The 19,369-nt window shown below is 42.7% G+C and overlaps 1 protein-coding gene across 1 annotated transcript; it reads left to right on the plus strand.

Moving 5' to 3' along the window:
- Positions 1–519: 519 nt before the first annotated feature.
- Positions 520–8,525, plus strand: LOC133113961 (alpha-N-acetylgalactosaminide alpha-2,6-sialyltransferase 2-like). The gene is made up of 10 exons (XM_061223131.1): positions 520–569; positions 1,903–2,062; positions 2,865–2,940; positions 3,380–3,545; positions 4,164–4,338; positions 4,668–4,806; positions 5,020–5,111; positions 5,382–5,465; positions 6,281–6,380; positions 7,385–8,525. Exons 2-10 carry the CDS (start codon positions 1,926–1,928, stop codon positions 7,553–7,555), a joined length of 1,140 nt encoding a protein of 379 aa, XP_061079115.1. The 5' UTR covers positions 520–569; positions 1,903–1,925; the 3' UTR covers positions 7,556–8,525.
- The last annotated feature ends 10,844 nt before the right edge of the window (positions 8,526–19,369 follow it).

A 19,369-nucleotide genomic window follows, 5' to 3' on the forward strand; every position in this document is an offset into this window, starting at 1 on the left:
GAAGTCGACGTGTGTTGAAGAAATACACCGATCATAATCTTTATTTTTTGACAAGCCCACACATATTCACACAGCCAGTTACAGATCTTAAATGTGGTCATCCCATTTAAACCTACAAAATCGCTTGTAATGTTCAGATTGAAAAACAATTATGCAAATGGGACCCATTGTCTTTTGATTAATTTGTGGAAAAATATAACTTTGGCTGTGTATCGAAAAATAATTTAGAACATCCCGTCTCTCCTCACTTAGCATTGGTGGAATTGATTTCCTTGAGAAAAAGTGCTCCAACAATTTAGGGTTAATATAACAAAACATCTTTACCCTGCTCAGGCCACAAGAAAGCCACTGTGTGTCCTGCTGGTCACCAGCTCTCAACAGCGAAATATTTCAACTGGTGCAATCCAGAGAAATGAAATTCTACTCCACCCATGTTCTTTGTTTTTGTGGGCAGGGCTGAGGGATTTTCTAGGTCCATTCACTTTGCATAGGTTTCACTTAGCCCCTGGCATTCTCTGTGACAGGCAGCTCCAATCATCTGACAGTGAGAAACCGGGGAAACAACTCAGGTAAGAAAGAAGGAAGAGAGAGACACAGAGAAAGAGAGAAGGCAATAATTAAAGGGGAATAGATAGTGATATATAGCACTTGCCTATAAGACACTTTTGAATTAGAATTTCAGAACTATTCTGGTCTCCAATTTTTTTGGACCTCAATTCTGATGGAATCATGGCTGAATTTCTTGGAGCTCTCTTGTGCAATGTTGGCTTGATTCTCTTTTTGTTTAAATTCTTACCTGCATTTTAAATAATTAAATAATTAAACAATCACTGCTACTATAAACCAAGATGAACAGATGCTTTTGTCTTTGAACTACCCAGCACAATCAGACTCTTGAAAGGTAATTTATTTTCTGTTTTTTTTTAAATAAGCTATTTAAGAAGTAAGAATTGTCCTTTCTGAAGAAATGTCTTCAGCTGGGAAGATGAAGATTATAAGAAAAATGCTTTTATCTTGGTTTCAGCAAGTGATATTTACTTATTTACTTACCTTTAGATTTGTTTACCTGAGAAAATATGAATAAAAATGTGCAAGACGTGAAAATCCTGCTGTAAAATTAAACTCGAGCCCTTCTAATGAACCAGAAGTTTAGTTGAGTTCAATAATTCTTTCCTTGAATTTTGTTGTAGCAAAATTGGACTTGCAATTACAAATGTATTGATTTGATTTTCAGGTGTGGTACTGCTATTGCATCGTTTACCAAGATACAAAACTTAATCAAATAATTGCTACTGTAATGTAAATGAGTTGTATGTAAGGAACGTGTTGTATCAGTCACAATGGGTAAAGCTGTCTGCTAAATGCCTAAAATGTAAAACCATAAATGTCAAGTGAACTCAATACCCCTCTGTAACTGAAGAAATTGTTCATGATTATAGAAATATAATGAGCCATGCTATGCTTTTGTTTTATCTTCATGCAGCCCATCTACAAGAAATATATCTACATATATTTGACTATTCTACATTAAAAGATGAAAAGCAGAAGCACAAGGAAATAAAATAACCAGGAAAAAAAAACTCACCAAAGGCAAATATTTAATCAAATAGTGTGAGTCCTGGTTGATCTCCTTCCAGGAAGAAGATATTATAAAATAAAAAAACAGTATGTATTTTAAAACCTGATCAGCCAGTACCTTACACACCTTGCCAAGACTTATCACACTGAATAGCCAGACTCTAACTTTAAAAAAGCTCCATCCCCTTTGGGGAAAATCACGCTTTTGTATAAAAATTTGATTTAGCATTGTCCTCCACACTACCTCCTATTGATGGGTGTTGACACGGACAGTGAGCTTGGGGATGTGAGAGCTGATGATTGTGACCCCCTTCCCTCCCTCAGGTGTTGGGCTCTTGGTCGGGACAATGAGAGGCTGGCTCCAAAGGGTGCTGATCTTGGCCATTGTGTGCCTTTGTGTGCTACTGCTCGCAGACCTGCTGAGCATTGGCAAATTCACTCTGTCCCAGAGCAAGAAAGGCATCCACAAACTCCAACAGACCAGGTACAGTACTCCAGGATCTCCTGACTGCCTTGACCACAGCAGCAGTACACTGGGCATTATGTGTGAGGGCTTGAAAAACTGGAAAATATGTATGATTCCATTTGGGAAATAAAATAACTGTTCCCTGAAGCTTAAATACAATAGAGGCAGGCAGGAAAAAACATGTGTGGTCATCGCCAAGCCTTTATGTTAGCCTATGTTATTGTGCAATGAAAGCCAGCCATTATTTTAAAACACTTCCCACTGAAGCAGCAGTGCAGGTTCGACCTGTTTGAAACGATGCCTCTCCTTCATTGCAGCATTGAAACCACATAACAGAAGAAATGGTTTACACATAACAATAAGGCTACAAAACAATGACCCAACGTACGTACATCTGTTTACTCATCTACAGCAGCAGGTGAACAGAATACAGCAGCAGCAGACTATTTAAGTGACACAAGCAATTAATCATTCATTACAAGATGATGCATCCGCAATTGATATAAAATCATTAAAGAGACACAACAGGTTCTTAAAGTTTAATCGCAGGGCTGCGCCAATGAGGGTTTTTTTGTATTCATTCCTCATTCCGTAAATAGCCAACTGAAAAAGGCATGAAATGCGCTCATTAGCTGTACCCATTATTTGCATCAAAGACCATTAGTTTACAGGTTTACCATGACAATTTTCACTGTGCTGATGGTCCTTTATACACTTCAGTCCAATATAAAACGACAGACATTCAAGGACAAAACTAAAAGAAGTGACAGACATTGAGTGTTGCTGTCACTGTTTTTGTGTTTTCTCCTGCTTCCTCCAGCTCCAGAAAAACAAATGTGACAGAGCCCTCCTACATCGGAGACACATATGCCAGCGATGAGGAGGTTTCACAAACGGTGAGGTTTGAAATGATTAGATGATACATTTCTACTACCTGGTATAAAAGTACACTATCCTGACAAATGGCTTAAGAAGAAGAATAAAATAATGAGATCCAACCATGCACACACACGTACACACACAGAGACTGTCATACAGTGCACAGACGTACAGTATAATATATAGCACAATATATAAATGCAAACCCTTATTTCACTTATTGTCATGTTTGGATGTTATGGGCAGAAAGAATTCTCAAGGCAAATGTACATTTTTTGCTGAGATCCTGAAAGATGGGAAGGACAACAACTCTGATCGATTTTTATCAGCTTTGGTAACAATAGCTATACAACACATATATACAGCTTTACGTACGTTCAGTTGCAAAATGGCTGGCGGTTGGCAAACCAGGTCGCCGGTTTTGTGAGTCTCTGCACTGTAACCTGCTGCCAACAGAGCTGCTCAGACGGGATCCGGGCGAGGGTCTCCCAGACAAAATTCAAGATGGCCTTTCTGCAGGACATCCCAGTGCTTGAGTGGATTAAACACGTTTCCAAAGCGGAGCACATGCGCCTTCAACAATATCCGGGGGCTCATGGGTGGCGTGGCGTCAGTTTCCTGGGTAAGTTCTGCCCAGGGGGAGAGCTTCAGAGGGGCTAGGAACTGGTATGTAAATTTATTAGGTATTTCTTAGACTTCTTTTTTAGACTTCTACTGATGTAGCCTATCCGCTTAGAGTTATGACGCATTATGTGTTCAGAGATGCTCTTCTGCATACCAATGTTGTAATGTGTGGTTATTTGCGTTACTGTCACCTTCCTGTCAGCTTTGACCAGTCTGGCCATTCACCTCTGATGTCTCTCATTAAGGTGTTTCTGTCTGCAGAACTGCTGCTCACAGTTTTTTTGTTTTTTTTGCACCATTCTTTGCAAACTCTAGAGACTAGTGTGCATGAAAATCCCAGTTTCTGAGATACTCAAACCACCCTGTCTGCCACCAACAATCATGCCACAGTCAAAATCACTGAGATCACATGTTTTCCCAATTCTGATGGTTGATGTGAACATTAACTGAAGCTCCTGACCCATATCTGCATGTTTTAATGCATTGCACTGCTGCCACACGATTGGCTGATTAGATAATAGCAGGTGAATAAGTAGGTGTACAGTTGTTCCAAACAAAGTGCTAGGTGAGTGTAAGTTGTGCTGTCATGGATGTCCTATGTGGCGTGCTTTCCCAGACCTGGTGGACACTCTCTCTGCCCTCAACACGTCAGCCAATCGTGTTATGTTTGATGACTGGGATCGGCGGTCCGAAAAATCGAGTTGCATCCGCTGTGCAGTCATTGGCAATGGTGGGATCCTTAATGGATCCATGAAGGGCAAGGAGATCGACCAACACCACTACGTCTTCAGGTGTGGATATACAGGGGCTTCAGAAAGTATTCAGACCCCTTCACTTTTTGCACACATTGTGTTGTAAATTTCATTTTAAATGGATAAAATATAAAAAATCAAAAACGGAAATCTTTCATTTATATAAGTATTCAGACCCTTAATTCAGTACTTTGTAGAAGCCCCTTTGGCAGCAACTACAGCTTTGAGTATTCCTGGGTAAGCAAGCTTTGCATAGCAAGATTTGAGCAGTTTGTCACATTCTTCCTAGCAGATCCTCTCAAGCTCAGTCAGATTGGATGGGAACCACCCCACAGCGGTTCAATACAGTATCGTATCTTCTCTTACAGGGTGAACGGTGCAGTGATCAAAGGCTTCGAGAAGGATGTAGGGTCACGCACCTCCTTCTACACCTTCTCCACCAACACCATGCGGAACTCCATGGGGAACTACCGCCGACTTGGTTTCCGGGGGCCCCCCAAATCTGAGGTACTACAGTTACACTTACCGGCTTGAAATGCTCGCAAGTCTTTGGGAGGCCTGAAAACCTTCTGCTGGGTGGAATTGTCACAAAGACAGATAGCACAGGCAAATGCCGCCTTAACACCTTTCTGCACTTTTGCCCCAGGATTACCTTCTGCTCTTTTACCTTCTTTTGTATCTCCTCACCCCTTTCCCTTCACCCTTCTCCCCATCGCCTAGGAGACCAGGTACATTTTCATACCTGACCAGAGCCGTGACTACGTTCTTCTGCGATCCGTCGCCTCCCAGACCAATTTGGGGTCGGAGAAGAGGTGAGGGTTTCTCCTGCCTGAGCCCACGGTTGTGTGTTAGGACAATAATAATTGTCATCATCAACACAGATATTAATCATATCTATAATAAGAATAAGATAATAATAATTGTCCATTATTAGTAATAATAATAATATTAATAATAATAATATTAACAATTCTGTTTAATAAGCTTGAGTTCAATATCTTGAATAATGGTAAATCTTGTCATCCATTTTATTTGATTGTGATTATTCATTTTCTCATATTCTTCCCACTTTGTCATGCCAGTCAACCCACATACTTTGGAAAAAATGCAACGGCAATGAAATTCAAAATTTATCACCCAGACTTCATCCGGTACATTCGAAACAGGTGAGTTACATCACTGTTTACTGTAAATTTGTTATATTTCAAATATACATATACATACACATAATTTATAAATACAGTACAGGCACATTTATGGAAAACTGGAAACACTTATGGAAACATTGCTTAAAATCGCTTATAGAAGCTTAGTACAGTTCAAATCTGTTATTTCTCTAAGCCATTTTCGTTTGTTTCATTTTTTTCCGAAATAGAAATCTCCTTGAATATGAGCCGTAATTACAATATGTGACCACCAGTAATTTGAAATAAAGTATACAAAAAATACTATATGTAGAAAAAGAAAATCTTTGCATGAGAAGAAGGTTTGCATTTATGAAGAAAGTACTGGACGAAAAAATACTTGTTTAAGCTGATTATAAAATTTCCAACAGTAAGATAACAATCAAATAACTAGGTGCTCCTCTAGTGAGAATGTGTGAGTGAGTATGGGACTGTTTCTACGTTTCTGCGGTCTAACATTCTTAGAGGCCGATTAGCAGAAAATTGGTTAGTATAAGTTTAGTACAGTCCAAATCTGTTCCTCTGAGCCATTGTTGTATGTACACTTTTTCCTGAAATCCTCTTGACCATGAGTGGTAATTGCATGATGTGACCAATCAGTCATTTGAAATAAAGTATACAAACCGAAAAAATGCGAAGAAAATACTGGAGCAAACGATACTAATTTCCAAAAGTAAGATACATTAGACTAGCCTATTCAACCAATTCAAATAACCGGGTTACTCCTCTAGTGAGCGTCAGTGAGTATGTTTCTGTGGGTACGGGAGTGTTTCAATGTGACACCTGTCCCCATGCAGGTTCCTGCGCTCGAACATTCTGAAAGGCCGATTTCGAGACTGGTACAGGCCAACGACGGGAGCGGTGATGCTGATGGCTGCCATGCACACGTGTGACCAGGTACCTGTCTCTGGAAATTCAGCGCTCACAGTTACTTCTGCTGACCGCCCTGCAGAATAGGGAAACAAAGCAAGGCCGGCAGGGCAGAGAACACAGAGGTGCAGTGTTATTTGCATGGATGGATGCTGTGCAAAGCCACTCTGGATAACAGCTTCTGCAAAATGCCTGAATGCAAGGCAATGATTAGGGGCAGGCCACACGGTGTACGATTATATCTGCCCGTTTGGCACAATTGCAATGCAACTTTTAATTGAATGATTTTTCTTAATTAGGTGCTTTTCATGTTCAGAGGGACTACTTACCCTTTTAAATCACATTTTGCCAGATAGCTATGCATACCATAAATTGCAAACAATATTGCAAACAATGCATATATCTTGCAGAGAAATTGCATAAAAGGTGGTTGAACTGATCGAATGAAATACTGAAATACCCATTAGAAGTAGGCTTCTAATTGGTGAAAATGCTTACAAAGCAAGTGATAACAAGGCAATCCTCCATTGTGTTGATACATTTCAGGGAAAAAAATGACAAATTAAATGAAATACATGTTCAACTAACTAATTATGAGCCTATTAGTTAGCCTATTAGTTAACTGTCTTTTAATTGTTATCTCTTCTTAATTGTTTACGGATGGTGCAATAAGCACAATATGAACGTGGTGATTTTATTCTGAATGCCATTTCTATTCTAATTCTATTTCAGACTTAATGTGGTTTATAATAATAATAAGTCAATAATACATTTAATCTTAAATGTAATAATACTTGTAAGATGAAAAGCACCAAATTAAGAAAGATTAACAGCTTCTTGAAATTATTTGATGGCAACTGGGGTTGGAAGAAAAACCAGCATACTGTACACAGGGGTACTTTGGGAACCACTGCGCTGTGCCACACCTCTTCTGACATGATGTTGGCAGTCACCATGTGCCTTCTGAAATGCATGTCATGGCGATTCCTTCTCGCAGTAGTCTGACTTGGCCTGTTTGCTGCCCCTTTAAGGTGGATGCGTACGGATTCATCACCCCCGACTATAAGAAATACTCCGACCACTACTACGACAAGAGCTACAAAAAGGTGGTTTTCTACGTCAACCACGACATGCGCATGGAGCTGAAGCTTTGGCAGCAGCTGCACGAAGCTGGCCTCATAAACCTCTACATGCGGAATTGAGCGGCTCTGGTGCCTGTTACCATGGGAACCGTCATGCCCCGCCCCCACACACAGGCACCGCTGCACTCTAACTGTCCAATGGCCTGTTCTAGACAGAACTGTTCTCACACAAATCTGGCTTGACTGGTTTTGCAAACCTTAGAAGCATAGCCTGACTTTGGGAGCCCTGTCTCGTCTAGTCTGTGCATGACGGTCCCCACGGACATGAGAAAGGCCACATTTTAAGGCCACGGAAGTTATGAACATTTGGAAAGCTACCACCCTAGCACATACCACCCGGCAGTTTATAGGACGTGAGCCTCCTTCGTGACTTGTGTTCCACAGCGACCACCATTTTCTGACAGGGGAATGCCGGCTGTACAATTGTTGCTTCTCATTCACCCATTCATACACTCACTCACACACCAACGGTGATAGACTGCCATGGGTTACAAGCACGGGTTGCAAGCTAGTGCTGCAGGTGCTGTAATCATGTGCAAAATGTTTATACCATCAGTCATCACGGCAAAAAATGTAGCTAAACAAGTTTTCACTTTTTTTAAATAAAAGCCACGTTTCAATTTCAGGTTCCTTAAACAACCTTTCAGGTGTTATTTACCTTTCATTGTCATTATTTGATTCAGTAAATACAAATATATATATATAAATATATATGTGTAATTATTTCTAGACACACTGTTAAATGCTTGTAATGTAAAACAATGTTATGTTTATTGGGGCAAAAGGATTCTACTGGATCTCCACCCTATGTGTGTTCATATCTGTCTGTTCCTATAACCAGCACCGTTGTTGATTGTTGTCTGCTGGTTGTTATTGTTCTGTCTTCACTGTCATTATTATTATTTTATTTTTATTATTTTTAAATTATTTTTAACACTACTGTTGTTATTATATTTTTATTTTAATACAACAATGCTTTAGCAACACTGTAAATGGAATGGTCATGCCAATAAAGCCACTTGAATTGAAATTGAATTGAGATGAGAGAGAGAGAGAGAGAGAGAGAGAGACACACAGGGAGAGAGAGCGAGAGACAGGGAGAGCGAGGGAGAGAGACACAGGTAGAGGGAGAGAGAGAGAGAGACACACACAGGGAGAGAGGGAAAGAGAGAGACACAGAGAAAGACAGGGAGAGAGGAAGAGAAAGACAGGCAGACACAGGGAGATACAGGAGAGAGAGTGAGAGAGAGAGACAGGGAGAGAGAGGGAAAGAAAGACACAGGGAGAGAGGGGGAGCGAGAGAGAGGCATGGTGTCATGGACACATGCTCTCTGTTGCTGTTCTTCACAGCACCTCGTGTACACTCATCCTCTCTGTCTCTCCATCTCCCTCCCTCTCTCACGCTTTATCTGTCTCACACCCACACACACATGCCTGCATGCCCACACTGAGAGGGAGACAGGCTTCATGACGTATGTTCCGACCCAAGAAAGACATAGAGAGAGAGGCTACTCCTTTATCTTGTTTTCGTAAGGGGTAGCATTTCACAGCTTGTTTCTTGTTTCAGTGTAGTCCTTGCTTGGTCAAACCCTGACCCCTGCTGGCTTTGAAGTGCTATGGCAACATTCCTACTCCGTTGTTCTCATCTCTGATACTGATCCTTATCATGTCAGTAAGGCAGCCCAAGGTGGGGACACAAATTAGAAATACGAAAAACCAACAGGGAACACAGCTTGAACACAGTCAAAACATCTTAAGCACAGCTAAATGAGCCTAAGCACAGTGTTGCATCAGTACAATTAAATCACCATAAGAACAGTTCATACCATTTAATCACAGTTAACAGCTGAAGCACAGTTTGTGTAGTTGACACAGTTAGCATACCTGAAACACATGTAATTTAATAAAGGAAAATACATACAGTTTAATCACAGTTAACATGCTAAAGCACAGTTTGTGCCACTTAAGCACAGGTAAAACAACTTAGACACAGTTCATATAGGTTAAGTACAGTTTTAGTAAACTACTAATGAGGGCTATCCATAGCTACTCTGAGCAAGAGTACCTCAATCAGGGTCTGACACAATAGAAAATGTGGACACTGGCTGCATCAGGGATGTGTCAGGTGGTGAATTTGACCCATTTTAAAGGTAAATGTGTTAAAATCCTAAACAGGACATCTTATGGGGACAGGGTCCAAGGAGACAAGCTAAGAGAGGCGATGCATTTTTCTCCAAATGCAGCGAGGTTAAAATATACAAGGCTCACAAGCAATCCTCAGAGTTAACCTTTGGCTCTATTGAAAGTTTCTTTGCAGAGAAAGACTAGGGCTAGCAGAGTACTGTGTGCTGGGGCTAGACTGTTGGACCTAACACCAGTGTGATTTTAGGATTTCACACTGTCTTTGTTCATCTCTCTACAACTGGGAAAGGTCTCTGGAGTCTATACCACCCTTGCCCATGCTAGGATGGACCATAAAACCCTTCAACTTGCTTCTAAGCCAGGTAGTACTCTGCCCCCTATGGGCCACACAGTGGCACAGGCGAGCTGGGTCCAGAGTGGCCCTTGTCCTGGCAGGAAATGGGTGCCTGGTGGTGGCCCATGTGTACCTAGCACTTCATTGGTAGGAAACCAAATGCAGAAATAGCCCACGTCTGATTCACGTCTGATTAAGACGACACTTCTCCTGCCAGGACATAGTCAAATGTGCCCCTATGCTAACGTCAGTAAACAAAACAGCCTAGACTCAGGCCTGTGACCACAGGACTGCTCGGAAAGGCATTTTCATTATGAACTACTCGGAAGGCTATTAGCTATTAGCTGTGTGCCCTTTATATACCTGCCTGCTGGAGCATGTGAAATCTGGCTCTACAGAATCCCTCCCCAGGAAAATAAATACATAAATACATGCAAATCATCCTCCTCTGTGATTTCAATGCTGTAGAAATGTGTTAATACCGCTTATCTGTATACAGAACGCTATACAGTAAGCTATGTTCACCTGGAATCTGGGAGCGTGTACCCAAAGGTGTTTCCCTTATCGGTGTTAAAGAACAACAACTAAGAAATACCTGGCCTTTTGTTTCTTCGTCCTCCCTGTAGTTGTAGACTAAGGATGTTTGCTTGTCCATTTTGTTTTATGTTTTTCTCAAAATTTTCTAATATACATGACAGCAGGGGTCTAAACGAAGGTAAAATAATCGGCTTAGACCCAAACATTATGAGTTTCACCAGGTTTTTGAGACCTCAAAAAGACAGCAATGAGCAGAACAGAATCAAAGATTGGATTCCAGTGGAAATTGATATACAGTGGGAGCAATAATTATTTGATCCCTTGCAGATTTTTGTTATGTTCCTGTTTTCTGTCCTGTGTTAGTTCATCTTAGTTTATCATCACTATTCTTGTAATTTATTATTTTTCATATTTCATGTCTGGTGTTCTGTTTAAAGTCATTAGTCTTTGCACTCATCTTCCCCTGTGATGTCTGAGTCTGAATGTTTACTAGCCCAGTCACTCCCTTGTCTGCGTGCCCCACTATTCGGGTGTTTACGGTAGTTCCGGGGTTCAATCTTCCTTCCAGTCTTGCATTCCTTACTTCCTGCTTTCTCTCCATTTCATGTTTGTACATAGCACTAAAGGCCCGGACACACCAAACCGACGGTCGGCCGTGGAGTGCCGACAAAGATCGCCTCGCGTCGATACGCGTCATTAATGTTGGCTGTGCAGAACACACTGCAACGACGGTCCGCCGAGTTGCACGTACGTTCTGCTCCTGCGTGAGAGGTAATAACTCTCCACACCAGGAGAGTTGGAAACCGGAAGACCCGGGAATGTGTTTGCATTGCGTTGGACCTAGAAGCAGCCATTGTCTCGCTCACAACAAACAGTTTGCAGCAATTTCCTTGTTCTCTCACTATTTCGTGCACTGATTCGCTAGCTGGACAGCCAATCAGAGAGCTCTCTCATCGACGGCTCCGGGGAGCCCTCCAAAACACGCCGACGGAGTGTCGGCGTGCGGGACACACCGGAAAGACTCGGCCGACAGGGAGCCACCGACGGCCGACCATCGGTTTGGTGTGTCCGGGCCTTAATATACTAATCCCAACTAACATAGAATTTGTACAGTACTAATTATACTAACACACTAATATGTTTGTCAAACTAACAAACTAACATTCACTAGTTTTGGGTATTTGTCATTTAAATCACTTAGCTAACTTACTGATGCATCTCCAGTTTCAATTCTGTTCTGTAACTCCGCCTCCCTATTCTATCACTGATTACTTGCTAAGTTTCAGTATTCGCACCTGTCTCTCCTTATCTCTGCATCTCCTGTTTCTCTGCAAATTGTCTACTCTCTAGTCCGGAGCCGTTTGTATGTCATGTGTGTCTTTGTGAATACAGTCCGCGTTTTCGTTTCCCCCTCGTTATTGTCCTATTACCCTTTCATGTGTCTCACCTGATGTTTATTTGTTAGACCGCCCTCACTCCCATGCCCCGCCTAGTTTGTCTCATTCCCCTGTGTATTTATACCTGTCTTTTTCAGTTGCACGCTGCTAGTTCGTCTTGTCCTGTTTTCTTGTCCTGAGCCCTTGATTCCTTCCCCCAGTTCTAGCCTCCTTGTTTCCTTGTTTCCTTGTTTCCTTGTTTCCTTGTTTCCTTGCCCTTGTTTATCTGGTTTTCCTGTTTTGACCCCTGCCTGCTTCCCTGGACTATTCTTTGTGTTTTGTGGATTTCTGTACCTCTGCCTTATTGGATTGACCCCCCGGTTTTTGACCTTGGTTTTTGGCTTTTTGACTACGCTCTGTCTACCCCTTCACCTGCTAGTAAACCTGCCATTTTTCTCCACCACTGTCTGCTTTTGGTTCCTCTGTTCCCCCCGGCATAACAGATTTTGTAGGTTTGCCCACTTACAAAGAATGGAACAGTGTAGAATTTTAATAATAGGTACATTTTAACATTGAGAGACAGAATATCACAAAATAATCCACAATAACAACATCGTATGAATTTTATAAATTTATTATCGTATTTTTGCATGAAATAAGTATTTGATCCCCTACCAATCAGCAATAATTCAGGCTCCCACAGACCAGTTAGTTTTCCATTAAGAAGCACTCCTAATCTCAACTCATTACCAAAAACACCTGTGTCAACTCGTTACATCGTTATGTAGCTGTATAAAAGACACCTGTCCACACAATCAATCAGATACCAACGTTTCCACCATGGGCAAGACAAAGGAGCTGTCTAAGGACATCAGGGACAAAATTGTAGACCTGCACAAGGCTGGGATGGGCTACAAGAAAATAAGCAAGCAGCTTGGTGAGAAGTTAACAACTGTTGGAGCAATTATTAGAAAATGGAAGAAACCGCCAATCTCACCGCCAATCTCCCTTGGTCTGGGGCTCCACGCAAGATCTCGCCTCATGGGATATCAATGATCATGAGAAAGGTACTACACAGGAGGAGCTTGTTAATGACCTGAAGGCAGTTCGGACCACGGTCACAAAGAGAACCATCAGTAACACACTACACCGTGAAGGATTAAAAATCTGCTTCTCTCCTTGTGTTACAGAATTAGCTGTACCTTAGATCACTTGACGCGGTGGCATTTTCACAGAACGAATTTCACCCAATATCTTTGATAGCGACTGGCACAATACTGGAATTAACCGACTACTTTGGGTTTTCAAGGGGTTCCGCGCCTTTGCTCGATTACGTCAGAGTTGTTCCTTTCACCCGTTCACATCAGCCGCTCGCGTCTTGCTGCGCAGTAAAAAGCTGACACTTATCGTTCCGAAATAAAAAACTTCGGTGGTGCAGCGCATAACTGTTGCCGCAGGAGGAGATTCGCGCCTCTGAGAAATTGCCTTTCCTGTTTCTCCTCGGTGAAAGCACCAGTGTTTTTTTTCGTACTGTTCGTACGACCAGGATTTTGCCTTTGGATTTGATACTCCTCCTGGGATATTTCATTTATATTCATGAATTCTAGATATTTCACTACATACCACTGCGTTCAAGTATATATTCCTACATTTGAATGCATAATACAGGAGGCAATTGTGATTTCGTACAGAAGTCAACTGTAGCATAATATAGCCCAAGGCAATATAATATATTCTCCTGCATGTTTAAAAAAATAAAAATAAAAATATTTTAACTAAATGTATTACTACAGGCCATTTTTATATTTTAAATATACTACAGTTTCATCTATGAGATAAGAGTGTGAAAATATCACCGGGGTCCACTTTCTGTTTTCTGTAATGGCAGAGCAGGCCTATGCGTCACTACAACCCCCACCCCATCCCCCAAACCGAAAATGTAATAAATGAAAAATGGTGACAGGGCCGGTTGTTTTTACTAGCTTCACGTTTCACTGTTTCATAAATAATAATACAAACACTGCAATGCCATTAGACACACACAGATAAACAAATGCATATAACCTGTACAAAATCTGTAATTTTCATTATTATTATTATTATTATTATTATTATTATTATTCATAATTTGCATAGTCACATGTACAAACTGAGTCATAACCGTGGATATTACACTGCGTGCTAACTCCCCTCCCGTGTCTCCCTTGGCTGCAGATACTTGCTATTCCTTATTACGGTACATTGGCAAGATGGCGCTCTCCCTGGCAGCATCGGTCCAGTGCTCTCTTTTTCTTGCAATTCAAAAACCCTGTAAGCGGTGAAACTTCTGTCCCATAATAACCAAGGTAAACGAAGCGAAGGGGACTCCTTCCTGCGTCTTTTTCGGAAGCATCCTGCATGCATTGCTCTTTTACGAATGCCATTTATCCAGTGCTTGCTCAAGAGCACAAGCGAATTGGACGGCTGGAGGAATGGGGCAACGGGACCTGCCTGAGCTTTGGTGCAGAGGCGAGGGGAGGACATAACGATTTGAATTACAGCATCACGTTGATACGACACTCACGGACACCTCCGGCTCCGCTCCGACAATCGCCGCACACTTTGCCCACTGGTTGAAAAAGGAAAAACAGCGCGTTGGAAGGCGGTTGTTTTTATTGCAGTTAGGTCAGTGGCCGCAGTTACCAATACAAAACAAAAGCGACCGGACATATCTTTCAACACCTGCGTCTTCATCCGACGCATTTGATAAATAAAAAAATGGAGCAACCAGGTTTTTGACGCCATGAGCGTCTCTGCAGAGCAATGCATCGTTTGAATCGACTCCCTATGTATTTTTCTCAATACAGCAGTCTAAGCAATCATTTATTTTAAATACAGAGCTGCTACACTCCAAAGCCCAAAGAAGAAGAGGATGTCAGCCACTATCTGTGTTATGGTCATGTCTTCGTCCTTCTTCAACCCTAGTCTTGCCTTCAGCTCACATTTTGACACAGGTAAGTCCAAAATCTAATAATAGAAGAAAACATTTACAGATAATCTCAATAAGTGTTTTTGACATGTACATGCCTCTTTTATCTTTAACAAAAAATATATTTTTGTGTTTACATTTGTGTGTTTGTGTTTAAATTTGACATTTAAATGGATTTACATCTTTATGATGCATGTATCTTGAATTCTGACCAGTGGACTGAAGAGGAAAGGTCAAAGGTCCTCTTGGACTGACATGCTATAAATGGTTTATAACGCATCATTTAAAAGCAAAACAAAAACATCGAGCTAAACCCCTAGGCAGCGTGTCTTATGAATGATGTGCCGTCAGACGTCGTATTGGGATGCGCACGGTCTTGTCCCTGTGATCGATGGTGCTTTGCGCTCTTTGCGGAATTGTGCAACATGTATTTATGTCATTGAAAGCAAATTTATCTGCAGCACATACAGAGAAGGTGGGTTCTGATAGGAAGGGTCTTTCACGTCTGTATAATAATGACCGAAATACCGTAACTTGCCTGAGCGATGCATTTGTGTTGGATGTATTGCAGGAGCTGGCTGTTACCCTGTAATTTCATCGTTTTATGGATCACAGGATTCCCACCTCATGAGTTTTATGATTGGTCATGATGGTCGTATGGTCGCGGAATAAAAACACTGCTACAGAGGTTTGCCTGCAGTATAACAGTGGACAGACTGCATGTTGGTTGGGTGTGCTGTAGGAGGAGCGTCCCAAAAAACAGGATGCATCTCAAAACCTGCTAGCGGGAGACGTGCTAGCGTTCTAACTTGTACCCTGCGGTCACATTTAGGAACGGTGACACTGTGCTGTGCAGTCAGGTCCGTTGGCAGTGAGAGAGTGAGCCAGTTAATGACTAATGGAGTGCAAAGAGTGAGTGAGTGAGGTAATGAAATGAGAGGGAAGCAGACTGACTGTAAGTGGTAGGAGGAGAAATTATGGGAATGTCTTACAGTCAGTGATCAGAGAGAAAGGGGGGGGAGTGAGCAAGAGAAATAAAAAAGAGGGTGAGACATAGAGAGAAGGGGGAGTGAGAAGGGGAGAGAGGGGCGTGCAAGAGAGAGGGAGTCAATGCCACAAGCTTACATTTCGGAGCAAATGGACGGCAGTGCTCTGGATAGCAGAGAACAGTAGAAATGGGGGAAAGCAGAGATGGAGAGGTGGAAGATGGGAAATGATGGACTGTAATAAGAAATGCAGATGGCATTCAAGCCGGAGCAGGAACAGGCCCTTACAGTTAACAACAAGGGAGTGAAAATGTTTGTAAGGGTTCATGAAATCTGGGGATGCTTGCATGTGTTGATTTTGTACATTTACTTACGCTCATTAGACAAATTGCTCTTATCCAGAGCAGCAGTAACTGGAGAACATCAGTGTTTCTCTCAGGAAATCAAGAATACGGCCTCACTAAGAAGGCACAGAGGCCCATGCATAATTACTAAGTGTGATGCTAACCAAACAAACAGCAATTGTGACAAGAATGTTCAATTAGATATATTAGACATATTAGGTATATTTTATTTCACAAAGATATAATACAAGAATGGCACCAATGTGGGACCAATTTGGAATGGCCAGTCATATGCAACCACAGCCGCATTAATGAGCGGACCCTGATACCGATTCGGGAGGGAGCAAACGCCCGCGGTTCTCTTCCAAAACACGTGGTGTCGCCAGCTGCTTCTTTTCACACCACAGACTACAGCTGAGATCGCATAGAGCAGAGTCAGAGGAGGACCTTTCATCTGCGGCTTTAGCATGTCTTCCACGGGCACCCGATCAGCCAGCAGAGGTCGCTAGATAGCGATGTACGCGGACGCCCAACCGACAGAACCCTCCCATACCATGGGGGACACAATGCACACATTTGCACGTCCACCTATGGAGCTAACGGCCACAGTCAGTACTGGTCCGGATTTGATCCATGGCAGTGATGCTCATCAATGCACAACATCAGAATGTAATTTCACACTGGGGAATGATTTCTTCACACCTTCACGTCTGTGTCTGAAGACCAAAGGACTCTATCCACCCCACTGTGCAGGGCTAACCTGTCATTACTTACCCCAACATCTGAGTAAAGATGAGCTTTTCTAACAGGAAGTGCCTCTCTCTCCAGGTACAGGTCACGCCAAAGGAGCGTCACACTGCTCACATACACTTCCTGTAAAGAAACAGAGGAGAACATGCCGTTAGCAAGCTCTACTGAGCTGGACGTTCTGTATGGAGTTGTGAACATTGTGGGTCCATTGTATTGCCCGTGTTTATTGGCTACAGCAAAAGTAAAGGTGTGGTCCCTCCAAAATAAAATATATGCAACTGCGTGTATCTTGGATAGATGTAGCTTTTGAGTCCAGCAGGATTCATTTGTCAGGTGAAGGCACCAGCTATGCAGTGTCACTCAGGTTAGGGAGTGAGGGGGAACTGATGCTGCTGGCACTGCAATGAAAGTGATTTTGCCAATTATTATTTCTTATTATTTAAACCACTTTGCACCTGGCTACGAGAGGCATGGCTGGAGCAGCAGAAAAGCTTTCCAATTCTGCACGAGCCTTTTAGCGACAAAAACACGACTAGTTGGTAGCAGATGGGCAGTAATATTTGTAAGGCCCAGCTGTTAACTAAATCTGGTGGCTTGCAGCATCAGGAGCATCAAGGGGAAGGGGGGCACTTCGTACTGTAAAACGTTCATATAGTCTAGCTGCAGCACTCAGTTTCGGACATTTCATTCCACTTTATTTGGAAGAATGTTTTTCATGGAACCGAGCTGGTAAGCAGTCTGCACCAAGTAACTTTCAATTCGATGCACAAACATTCATGTAGACACCACCAGCTCTCTCTCTCTCTCTCTCTCTCTCTCTCTCTCTCTCTCTCACACACACACACACACACACACACACACACACACACACAAACATCTAGCACATACTGTACAAATACAGTACTCACACCAACATCTAGCACATGCCCACCGACATAGATACGCAAGTACACACAGCCTGAAATGCATGTGTGTGCGTGCACATACACACACACACACACACACACACACACACACATGCACAGTACCTTTCTTTTCCATTACACCAATGCAGTCGCTGTCTGCAGCTCTTTTTTTCTGGTGAGCAAACACCCATATCTCTCCCCCCTCCCCCTTCTCCTGCGTGTTCTGCTGATGGTGTATCACACATTTGAGCAGGTGAGGTAGTGGAGACATTTCTGTTTGTCACAACTGAATGCGCAGTGTGGTCAGTCCGTCTGTACAGAGGCAGGGAATTAAGGTCTGGTCAGTAAATGTGTTTCCCCCACCCCATAATCCCCTCTGCTCTAACGCTGGGTTACATAATTCCTAATGTAGTAATTGAATTGTGTAATTTCTGTCCGCTTTGGGTCCCAACCCCCCCCCCCCCCCCAAACAGTTGCTCCATGGGGCTTATGTCACAACCAATGTGCTTATGCGGTTGGCAGCACGTTCGCGGTTCACTAGATTGCATCGCCTGGCGGCATTCAGCTTGTTTTGGAGACTGCAGCACATTCCCCCAGTAGCTGGGGCAAAGGAAAGCCTTTTTGTTTCTTAAATGTCAGAGGAGGGGCACAGGGTGAACCCGCGGAGCATCACTATGGACCTGTCACCGAGCCCCAAGATTTAGGGCCGAAATAATGTTTGATATTCGCTTGAGTTCACAGGTTTGTTTCACAGACTTTGCCGACCGTTGTATTGTTACCAAAGCATGTATCAAGAACTTTGTCTTATTAACATCGGAGCATGTATGTGTAAATATAGCATTGTTAAAAATATGTTAAAAAAAAGAAAGAAAAAAACAATTGCTGAATTACATAAACAGTTGGTATGGTAGTAGTCATGGCGTGTTAAATGTAACGTGTGAAATTTAAATGCTCATTGCGGCACACGTGTAGCCCCACGTTTGCTTTTCCACGGAAACGCGTGCAACTACACTGCCCCCTGTCTGTAAGCCTTGGCACTGCACATACCAGCCTGTACAGGCTGTGCATCTTGCCTTCACAAAAAGTGTTCTCCCAATGTTCCTGGGACGGTTTGTGAGTGTTGTAACATTGACAGTACATTGCAGCAACATTGAACTCGAACGTTTCGGTGTTAGCTGGGCACCTGGCTTTGAATGGATACTGTCCGAAGGGGGATTTAGGTGAGGTACGCCGTGTGCCAGTTCTAACCTGCGACAGTCTGCGGTGCCTTCAGTCAGCCTGATGCACAGAGCAGACCCCAGTCACAGCACTGTGTACTGTGCTTGCGCTCCCCCTCCCCACGCCGTGTTTTGGAAGGGGCAGAAGGATAAACCGCGTAGCTAGGCCGACGGCAGGGACTCTTTTCGGCTGAAGGTCCCGCCGTCCCGGCCGCCGACTCCGGAGAGCCGTGATTTACATGGCTGTTAGGTGGATAGATGGAGTTGGTCGCAGTCCATCTCTCCGACTGCGGGAATAATTGAATGGAGGATCAA

This window comes from Conger conger, chromosome 16, assembly GCF_963514075.1.
Source record: "Conger conger chromosome 16, fConCon1.1, whole genome shotgun sequence".
NCBI lineage: Eukaryota > Metazoa > Chordata > Actinopteri > Anguilliformes > Congridae > Conger > Conger conger.

Excerpts from the sequence above, each read along its gene's own strand:
- LOC133113961 (XM_061223131.1), top strand. The coding sequence starts at position 1,926 with ATGAGAGGCTGGCTCCAAAGGGTGCTGATCTTGGCCATTGTGTGCCTT. Across the intron at positions 2,063-2,864 it reads CACAAACTCCAACAGACCAG|CTCCAGAAAAACAAATGTGA; the intron begins GTACAGTACTCC and ends TGCTTCCTCCAG. Across the intron at positions 5,466-6,280 it reads ATCCGGTACATTCGAAACAG|GTTCCTGCGCTCGAACATTC; the intron begins GTGAGTTACATC and ends GTCCCCATGCAG.